The sequence below is a fragment of the Cimex lectularius genome, unplaced genomic scaffold, assembly GCF_000648675.2.
Source record: "Cimex lectularius strain Harlan isolate CLEC.00 unplaced genomic scaffold, Clec_2.1 scaffold228, whole genome shotgun sequence".
In the NCBI taxonomy this organism is placed as follows: domain Eukaryota; kingdom Metazoa; phylum Arthropoda; class Insecta; order Hemiptera; family Cimicidae; genus Cimex; species Cimex lectularius.
The window spans coordinates 19087-30389 of record NW_019392949.1 but is presented as its reverse complement, the minus strand read 5'-3'; the positions used below and the strand labels follow the sequence as shown (position 1 = coordinate 30389).

The window sequence follows — 11303 nt, the reverse complement described above, 5'->3', positions numbered from 1 at the left end:
TAAACGATTTCAAACATTTTTTTACTAATTAAAATACCCTTCAACACACTTCTCCCGACGTGATAACTTCTCTTTACCCTTCGAAAAGAATTTGGAGCCTTTATTATCAACAAATTCTGTAAACGCATTTTCTAATGACTTTTGATCAATATATTTTTTATGTTGTAAAACATTGTCCAGGTAGAGAAAAAATGGTAGATGGTAAGCGAGGGGTCTGGAGAATTTGGAAGGTGAGGCAGAACCTGTTGACCAAGATCCAACAGTTTTCGTGTGTCACATGTGAGACCTGAGTCCGAGCGTTATCGTTTAACAGAATTGGCCTTTTCCGACTGACCAAAGATGGCTTCAATGATGTCAATCAGGTCGATTGCTTCAATTCGAAAGAAATACATTTCGGCGTTGATTGTTTCGCCAGGATTCAAGAAACTAAGGTAAATCAGACCTGAAGCCCATCAAAGAAGTCACCATTACCTTTTTTTATGAGTTGCTTGCTTTGGAGAATGAAATGTTACTTCTGCCACATTCCATTGTCCAGAACGTCTCCTGTTATCGTAGAGTATCCACTGTTCATCACAAATAACAATCTTTCAATTAATTAAGGTTTTCAGGGGGGTTCGAATCCCGCTCGTGACACTAACTTTTTCATTTCAACCAATACCTTACATAAAGATTAATTAAGTGGGTTCGAATCCCGCTGGTGACACTAACTGTTTTATTATCGTTGAATCTATGTTTATACAAAAAGATTTATGGATTCATTTTTCATAATTGCTTTTTAAATATAGATTTAAGTATTAGTCTCTCAAGTTTACCAGGATTTCTTCATTGCTCGCACTTTAATAGTTTCAAGTGATGATTGAGACCCTTCACCCGCTGTAGACCGAATTTAAAAATCCTTGGATCCGGCAGACCATCATCTCGAACGTTTAACAAACGAATATCAATCCTGTTTATCTAAAAACAACTCTGAAGACCTTCTCCCGATGAACTGATTACAAGAAAAATTATGATTTTTATACCAGAGCCGGATATTTTTGTACGAGTGACCGCCAAGATTATGACCTCTTAGTCCTATCGCTGAATGCACGTTTTATCGCTTGATATGTCATAAGGGTCAACAGTCGATAAATGTTAACGACTTGATGTTTCCTGCTGGGAGAACAGACGTATTTAACCGATCATCATCGGATAAGTGAGATCAGCTTCGGCTAGATGGAATATGATTAGGCGAAGGACTTGACCAAATCTGGGAAGCTGGACACTTTCATTTACCATTGTGTTTTATTTACGAAGACCGCCAAAGCTTTTGTTTTCTGACTATATTCAAGCTGAAACCAAAACATTACAGACAGTTTAAAGGTAAAAAAACAAGTCTCTACATATAACTAGTAACTAACATAATTAACCAACTTTTAATGAAATATTTCTGATTTAGATTAGTTTGTAACTTTGAAATTTAGGAGATCGAAAAAAAAACAATATTTTTTATTTTTAAAGTTTACTTCCAGTTAAAAAGCTACTTTTAAAATAATATATCTTTACAGCTACAGCTTCATAACCATCGCATTTTACCAATTTTCAATTTATTTTATTATTTTATTTTAAATGTGTAAATATGAGTCAAACATATGAATTGAAACTGGTTTTTAGAGAGAAAAATTGCGAACAGAGTATGATATAAATAGATAAACCGACAGGAAGCAAAATTCGAGTAGTATTAGAAAATTTACAAAAGAAACTTGTATGAACGAACAAAAGAAAATTTTATCATATTTAAGATCCTGCACATCGACAACAGCGGGTAGTACAAATTTGAAACCCAGGACATTTTAAACTGACTTTAAATTTTTGTTTTAAGGGCCTGGATAAAAACAGACCTTTTTAGCTTTTTTGTTTTAGAGGAAATGTTTTATATTCACATTATCTGCAGTTTCACTCATGCTAATCGCTATTTCTTCGCAGATAATTTTGACAGGCACTGAAAATAAAGGATTGGCACACCACACTTTTTTTTATAAATCTCAAAAATATAAATGTTAATTGTTTGATACTAAATTTATTTAAATACTAACATCCGACTATTGATTTTTCGTGGCAATAAATTGAGTGAATTAAAATTAAAATTAAAAGACATAAAATAAAAAATAATAGTATGAGTGTCAAGAGTCAAAAAATACCAGTAGAAACGTTTTTTTAACAAAATTTTTACACTCTTAATATTTGATTCCTGCACCATTTACATCAATTACGCTCTGAAGTCTTCGTGGCATCTAGGATTCCAGGTTGTGGGTCATTTCAGGTCCAATTTAATTCTATTCTTGTAATACAACAGTTTGTAGCTTTTGTTTTGAAGATTTTTTTTCGTACCACAAAGTCCAGCAAGTACCACAAATGCTAGTGATTAGGGTAGAGTTTTAATTTGCCTCGGAACATTATAGAGTAACCATTCCTTCGTTTTATTGGTGGTGTGCTTCGGATCGTTATCTTGCTGGAAGATGTATGTAACTGTCACCCAACCATAGCCTCGTAAATGTATTGAAATTCATTCTTCTGGGATGTCTAACTTGTTCAGTAGTATGTTACAACAATCCAATTTTTCTCAGTGTGGTGACCGACATCCAACAATGAGAGCGAATAGTTTATCCAGCCCTGACCTTTAACGAAATAAGGAATTAAAGATTCTGTTGCAATTGTATTACTTCGTTATTTTGCTTGCTTATCATTATTGATTGTAACAATAAAAACAACTGCAAAAAGCGACGATCTTCCATCAAGTTATGGCGCAGAATATCAGCATACTTGTCTGCACACATAATATCACTGATGAACCTTAGGTTTCCAACACCCAACACCATTCCATGACAAGCAGACACTAAAATTACCGTCTTTCATTATAAGTTTGACAGTAGTCGTATCAAATGCTGTACAGTTGGCTCGTAATCCACAGGGGATACGTACGTTATAACTGCGGATAACGAGAACATGGGAACAATGGGAAACAACTCGAACTTCAGGCTTCGAAGCACTTTCTTCTATCTTTAAACCAATCAGACACTTTCTGTATCGTCAATGTGATGTTGAACTTATGTAAATATATTTTAGGTTGTTGTGTGTTGTGTTGTTGTGTTTTTTCTTTTCCAATAAAAATACAAAGTACAGTACCTAACAAACACAAAATTTATTCCTATGCACGTCATCGAAACAAATGGGAAAAAAATTATTAGAGGATTAAAAAAGATAAAACTGAACTAGGCAGACAACCGCGAATGAATAAGAGCACAGATAACGATAGTCTACTGTATTTGGTTTTCTACATACTTTAAACGGATAATACTGTACTTGCTTTCAACTAGAAAACATTATGTTCTTCCAAAACTCTACCGGTACATGTATATAGGATTTTGCAAACTCTAGACTTTTTTTGCGATTGACCTTTATAAACGGTTTCTTTTTTGAACCCCGCCATAATAACTAAAACTGTGAATTATATTCTTTACTTTCTGCACGCAGAAAGTTGTTTTGGAATTTGATGAGGCTATGCTAATAGCAGAAATAGGGGGTATTGCAAATTTTTCTTTTTCTCCTTGAGAAAACATTAATTTCCGCCTATAATGTCGTTTCTTTAGGACCTGAACCCGTCTCTTCTTTTTTATGATGTTTCTAACAGCTTAAACTCATACATAGTCGATTTGCAATTTCACGATAACTCACTGCGAGATTTAACGACATGAAAGCGTAATGACACACAATGTTCTCGTATTTTATCCATTATCATTATTAAAGACTGGATTTTCGTGCAGTAAAAACCTTCAAAACGTGCAATATAAGCCTAGAAATGTGCAACATCGTGTAAAAAAACTCAAAAACGAGTAAAAAAGTGTAATAAAGATATCGTCAGTGATGTCCTCTTTGTAAGGATGTCCTTCCGCCACATCAATTCCAATTCGGAATTGACCTGGCTGTTAGGTGACTGAAAAAACTGCACGCTTCCTCAGAGATCCTGACTTCAGCCACCGATCCATATTGTGGTCAAACTGATCAATGAGAATAGGCCAAATAGATAGTGTACTCACGAGAGTAGTTTGAGCTTGAATCACGTTTTCGAGAAACAACTGCTTTTTATACACAACATTGGAAAAATCCAGGGTGTTCAAGAAGCAGCAGTTCCCGGTAATGAAAGACCCCAGTATTAACAATGAAATTCCTAGGAAACGATCAACGGACCAGAACTGGGCTTCCTCCTTTTTGCTTCTCTTTTTGCAGAAGAACAAGCACGAGAAGTGCTTCTGCTTCCTCGGGTTCTAATATCGTACTGACCTCCCGTCCACAAGTAACCTGGTGTTAAACCAGCAAAGAAAGTCTTCACACGGCAGTAAACGACTTGAGAGTCAACCGGGAGACTGGACGGCGACCGGTATGGATAACGATTTTTAGTCGCTTGGGATCTTCGGTGCTTGCTACTTTTTCTCTATGAAGGCGACTGACGGGACATTAGCAGCAAGGTGTCATTCACACAGTTCATACTGTATCGAACAGATCTCTCCGTCCGGCTCTTGTTTTCATGCGCCTTCTTTCAATTAAAAAAAAAAAAGGATAGAAGTGACATTTTGGATAACGACAAACGAGTTTCATTAAAACATATCCCACGCTTTGGAACAACAGTGACCACGATTAAGCGGATAAAGTTAAAAAGAAAATGCAGGGCGAAATGTGGTGGACTCACATTATTCTATTTTTACTTGTTTTTCGTTTAATTAAATGACAAGGAACTAGCTCATCCATTGTAAAACTATGACAGAATCAAACATTTAGGTCTTTAAACCGTTTGGGAGTTGATCGAGAAGAGATAAGGAGGAGGCGACTGAATCTAGTCGCCAGGAGAGTCGCTTGGATACTTTTTGTATCTCGAACCGGCATCACGCGTCTCCCATGCCGATCACCTCCGTGTGAACCGGACCTTACGCCGCGGACTCCCCCCCCCCCTGGAGTCCGCATACCACGGTTTGGGATGCTCCGTAGTTTGATGTATTTCACGTTGTTTTATACGTAACAATAATAATAAACATAAAAAATAGGTAAACATGAAATTTTGTGCAGTAAACCAAACGTGCAATTTCGTGCAAAATGAGAGTAGTGTCAAAAGGGTGCCCTTTTCATGATTCGAATTTCTGCCTTGGTTCCATTGCAATAAAATTATGCAATTGCACTGGAATTAGGTCTTTAATCATTATCACTGAACTCGTCAGAAAATAATTTAGAATAAAAACGTTCATCCTTGTTTGTGTTTATTTAAGATTGAAAGGATTAAAATTAAGGATAACAACGTTTCTCGTAGGATAATTCAAAATTAAGCAGGAAGCAAATGTGTCAATACTTTTTGACCCTTGAAATTCATATTTTTATTTATTATTTTTATCTTATTTTTAATTCGCCCAATTTATTGACATCGAAATAGTTAGATGCTTGTTTTAAATAAATATAGAATCAAACAATTAACCTTAATGTTTTTTAATTTTAAGAAAAAATGGGATGTGCCAATACTTTTTTTTGGACCCTCTGTAAGTAATCTAAATTGATTAAGTAGCTTCGGGGATTGTATGATTAATAATTGCATTTTACCGATAATTGCTAACTTTCATTACTGCGTAATCTGCTTAATCTCTTGCAGATCCAAATTGCAAATATTCCTTTTTTTCGTGAAAAATAACGCGTAAAGTATGTGTTTAATTTTAATAGAATACCGTTAGACTAGATTTTTTTTGGCGCTAGGGTATTGGATTATGGATTATATTTGAGTTGGCTACATGTGTTGCGGATGAAATGCGATTCATTCTATTTTTTTTCCTTTAGATTGGCATCAGGTTTTCCCCGAATCCAAGAACGACCACGCAAAGCACTAATTAAAAAAGAACGATGCCAGCCAGGGAGGGGAATCTATAAATTATAAGTCCAGGCCTGTTTCATGGATTGAATCGATGCGAAATGTTGGGCCTTCTGTTATTTGCGACTTTCATTTTTGCGAGCGGGACGAGCTCTTTGGACTGCGGCGAGTGCAATGTCGAAAGCTGCCCTCAAGAATGCCAACCGCGCGTCCAAGACCCCTGCGGCTGCTGCGAAGAAGGCATCTGTGCAAGAAATGAAGGCGAATCATGCTCGCCGACCGAGCCCTGCGGTGATGAGCTCTTCTGCGACACGTCTGTGAGTGTAGTTTATATTTTGCCTTTTATTACAATTGAAAAGCAAAGAGAACGCAGTAGTGGCCGTTTAAACATTACAATACAATTAGTTAATAGCTTTACACTTGTTATAAATAGGCAAATGTTTAGTTTCAATAAGCATAACTCGGCATAATTGTGATAAATTTTAAATAAGATCATTTCTGTCTTGTAGCTGCTCTTTTTAGTTGGCGGTGCGGTCTCCGTTGCACACCATTCCTAGCTTGGACCATCATAGGGTTAGGGTGCAGGTTGAGTCTTTTATAAAAATATATAAGATAGATTATAATATAATCAACAGAATAATCAACAACTACAACTCAACACTAACACCATCTATTATTACTAATAATACTACATCAAATCTACCAAATACATTTCCATGCCATTCATTCACGGCCTATCACATAAATTAATCCTTTCACCTCAAAGAAGCCGACCCCTCCTAGAAAAATGTTTTTCTACCCCGACTTCCTACCCCACCCCTTCAAAATCCAACGTATATAAACATAAAACGTCAATATCTCACCTGCACTCTCAACACGACACAGAAGAACAGAAAAATAGCACATTTACACGGAAAACAAACACTTTTAGTGAGTACAAATACTTTGAGTGAATCTAAAACGTCTAGCATTGTATAAATTCAGTTTTTCTTTTTCACATCCTACATGTATTTGTAAAATTTAAACAATGTTGATAAATCTCAGGCCCTGAAGATGATCTCAGTAAAGATCGAAACGTTGGCACGATAAAGAAAATGTTTTTCTAAAACCTACGTCACACCAGACCGCATCTCACGATCTCCAAATAATCATTGGTCACTAAACACCACACACTTTTATAAAAATATTTAATTTCTTGAAGTACTGTTTGGATTTTTAGGTCTAACGCACTACTGAGTCCTCGTGTACCATGGTGCACCTATGTTCTAAAAACTCTTTCTTGTCCTCTCTTTATTGTTTATGGCCTTGGCTAATAATTCATAATAATTGCTAGGGATAGGTGTACATTGAGCGAATCAGGGGTAAATAAATAATCTGTTTGGTTCGAAGAGGGGTGAGTTCAAAGTCAAGTCTTGAGCTCAACGGTTCAAAACGTGTTTTTATTCTTTGGCAACCAGTATTTGATATGACCTGCCCATGTCTAATGACTAAGGCTAAGGTATGCATTGTCAGAACTGGTTGTGAAGAAACAGCACTGATATTTTCCGGACGAAAGTGAATTGCATTAATGTTGATTTCTGGGTTCTAAGTTTACGGATTGGGAATGGAAATAGTAAAGGGCTCAAGGCAGTCCCTTGTGGCACTCCAGATGTAATTAGCCAGATACAACGATGACTGTTAATGTCCAACGTTTTTATTAAAAACTCAAATTCTATATAAACTAATAACCTAAAGACTGATTACTGATTTATGTACACTCAAATCGCACATGCATGTACATACATATACACAAGTACAGAGTTTAGCCAATCACTTTTTACAGTCAATCGTCAATTCCCGCTTTTGTAATATATAATAAATTACCAGCAGACTTTAAGAATCACCCACCCCGGGAGTTGTCAGTCTTGAGCTGGCAGGCAGACCTCATTCCTACCATCACTCTTAAATATGTTCCTTCTTATTTACAAACCATTCACTTAGTTAGGATGGAGGAGTACTGGATATTCCTACAATAACAATATAACTAACCTAATTGATGATCAATGAGATCATTATTCTGCCTGCCCCTCTCACACACCAATAAATACATTCACGCTCAACACATGCTAGTGCCAGACAATCAGTACTCTATACAATAAAACAACCCTGCATCCTCCAAGAATCGAAACCGGTGACCCAGATAATCACTTATCATATCGGGTGGCACTCCTATGTCGTTCTCTATATAGAGCTTAGGAATTAAATCCTTCAATGTGTGGAACCCATCACGCCACCTTTCTCTGCATTTTTTGGGCCAAAAGTAAGTGTCCATGAGTCTAGCTCTCATGGGTTATCCTTAATTGGGTTAGGATTGTCTAAATAGATTATTAGATTAACCTGAATAATTTATTATTTAAACAAAATTTATGAATATTCATAAATGTACTATATAATTTATTATTGTATATTTATAAATTATACATATTATCAAACATATACAGTACAAAATATTAATGTAAAATAATTAACAAAGTAAGGAAAATTAATAAATAATTTGTATTTAGATAGGCTGGGGAGTGTGTATTTGCAAAGGGGACAACCGGCCGGTGTGTGGACATGATGGCATCACCTACAAATCAGTCTGTGATTTGAACATGAAAACAAATGCTGGAGTCAAAAAAATGGGAGCATGCGATATGCGTAAGATTTTTTTTTCTTTAAATAATTCAATGAGCATTTTATTACGTTTATATTTTTTCAGCACCGTTAATTGTCACTGCTCCTTCGAACCAACAACTGCAAATAGGACAGCCCTTGACTTTAGACTGTGAAGTCAAAGGCCAGCCTGTGCCTTCAGTCGAATGGCACTTCAGCGGTACTCAGAGCCAGAGTAGGGTCCTGCCAGGTCAGTACATTGAACATAAAATGATTCCAAAAAATAATTTGCCATTATGTTGTCACCTTAGGTGACGATGAGATGACTGCGGTGCAGTTGAGAGGTGGCCCAGAAAGCCTCATGATTACTTCTTGGCTGCAAATAGTGAGCATGAGGGAGTCGGATGAAGGTGTTTACACATGCATCGCAAAAAACATTCATGGTGAAATCCAAGCTCAAGCTTTGGTCCTTAGATCCAACAAAGGTTGATCGACAATTTGTAACTAAAGATTTACTGAGCCTACAACTTTCAATTTATGATTTCAGGAAAATGAAACTAAAGTTAATGATGAATGAAGGACTCTCAATTAATCTTCCAATTGACCTATATAACAATATAAAAATAACTTCTAAAATATAAAAGGATAAAAATAATGTAAGCCATATTTGTCATCGCTATGAATTCTTTGTAACAATAAATTAAAATAGTTTTTCAACTTTTTTTTAACTAAATAATTTGTAAATCAATATCTTATATAATTGTTAATAAATCATATATTCCAAACACTTCTCTTCTAGATTAAATATTGTTATTAAATACTGGTCCAATTATAGAAATTATTATTAAACATTATTCAATCTATATTGTAATTTATTGTGATATCGTTCAATTAAGGAGTTCTTTTACCAAAATGGGTAATTTCTTAGCTAAATTGCAAAGAAACAACTACACCAAATGTTAAATATAAAGCCAGAAAATTGATTAACAAGATTCAAAGCTTAAGTTTATTTTGTGAACTTAGAGATGGCCCTCTACAAAAAATGAAAAGTCCTGCTTAGACTTACTATTTCTATTGTCCCAACTCTAAAAAACCAATCATTTTCATAACAAATCTCTTCAACGCTATCCAATGCTACACCCAATTCCCAATCCTATGGAAATTCTCTTCAATAAAGAGTATTCCTAACTAAAACAACCCACCTTCCTAGTTCTTATAGACCAATTGGTCTTTTACCTATAATCAGTAAGATCCTGGCAAAACTACTGTTGCCCCTGTTGTAATGAATATTCCACCATCAGCCACTTACATTTTACATTCAAGCCAAAAATACATTCACTCTCCGCACAGAGACATAAAACTATCAGTACTAGATACAATAAAACAACCCTTCTTCCAAGAAATCAGAACTGAGGACCCTGATACCCTCCCTTGCTCAAGGACAATTATCATATTGGATGGCATTACTACAAGCTCTCTATATGGAACCGAGGAGTCGCACCCTCAATTAGGTGGGAAAAATCTTTCTACCTTTCTCTGCATGCTGTTCACACAATCAGGCTTTGGCCCAAAAGTAAGTGCCCATATGTCAACCTGGCATGGCCTATCCTTAATCAGTTGGGATGATCCTTCTACGAGGCAGTTCTTCCGCGGACCACCACCAAACTGCTCTTGATACATGAGAGCCTGCCATCAGGCCCACCTGCCACTTTCTTTAAATCATGTTTTTTGTTGCATTTTTAGTGTCAGGGGGCCGGATTGTCCCCGGATTGTGGTGATTAAAGTCCCAAGGTTGAGACGTCCCCAGTGTACATTATTAATCTTTTGTGCATATAAATAGCAACGCAAAAATAATTGTGAAAAATGAAAGAACACTGCTAAGGAAATGAAATTATAGAGGTAGAAAGCCGACTCATTCTTTCACAATTCAAATTTTTCAAGAAAAAAAATAGAATTATAAACTTTAAATTTTTGTAATTCTAAATGTGAAGTTCATGAAAATATTTTGAAATGTGATGTGCAACAAATAACGTTACAATCAATCTTCATAACAAATTTATATAAGTTAAGCTCAATTACAATTTTATAGGATAACAACGATTAACACTGTTACATTAATATTTTTGTCTTTAGTAATTTAGGTAATTTGAAATATGTAATATAAATTTATGTTACAGTTGTTGAAATAAACACATTTGTTAATTTAAAAAAGGTTTTAGAAAATGAAAAAGCATTTTTGATTGTATACCATAGACTTGTAAGCAGGACTTCGGACCAAGCACACTGTCTCTGCAGACAGATACACAAGTTTTGGCCCAAAAGTCAGCCGTGTTAACCTCACATGGCCTATTCTTAATCTTGTAAGTCGTCTGAGAGCCAGCTATCAACTATATAAGCACGAAAGCTTCTCTATTGATCCGACCCATTGAGCTGCCACTTTCTATCATTTTTTTATTGCATTTAGGGTCAGAGCTTAATATTTTTTGTATTTTTTTCTGCCTAAATACATATTTATTGTTTTTATCTTGTATTTGCATTAATCAGTATCTATTGTAAATATATTTTTAATATAACAAAAAAACTTTCTCTGTTGATCATCCGAAATCACGATTTTTTTATTTAAAAATGGGTACTGATGGGAATTAAAAATTAGTTTTATTACAAAATAAAAATTTCTTTGATGGAATGGTTTACAGATGAGACTGTAAGCGCTTCTTGGAATCCTTACAAGTCTCGCCGTTATCTTTTGCTTTATAAATTATTAAATGTTTTTAAAAAAATCCTTCGA

General features: G+C 35.3%; 1 protein-coding gene across 1 annotated transcript; it reads left to right on the top strand.

The window, feature by feature from the left end:
* Window positions 1–1153: 1153 nt before the first annotated feature.
* LOC106662008 (kazal-type serine protease inhibitor domain-containing protein 1-like) lies at window positions 1154–9232 on the top strand. Its single transcript, XM_014385802.2, has 6 exons — window positions 1154–1359; window positions 5851–6198; window positions 8425–8560; window positions 8622–8765; window positions 8827–9000; window positions 9063–9232. Exons 2-6 carry the CDS (start codon window positions 5983–5985, stop codon window positions 9068–9070), a joined length of 678 nt encoding a protein of 225 aa, XP_014241288.1. The 5' UTR covers window positions 1154–1359; window positions 5851–5982; the 3' UTR covers window positions 9071–9232.
* Window positions 9233–11303: the final 2071 nt, after the last annotated feature.

Coding starts and splice junctions, on each gene's coding strand:
- LOC106662008 (XM_014385802.2), top strand. CDS start 5,983: ATGTTGGGCCTTCTGTTATTTGCGACTTTCATTTTTGCGAGCGGGACG. Junction 6,199..8,424: donor AGCTCTTCTGCGACACGTCT/GTGAGTGTAGTT, acceptor ATTTGTATTTAG/ATAGGCTGGGGAGTGTGTAT. Junction 8,766..8,826: donor CCAGAGTAGGGTCCTGCCAG/GTCAGTACATTG, acceptor TTGTCACCTTAG/GTGACGATGAGATGACTGCG.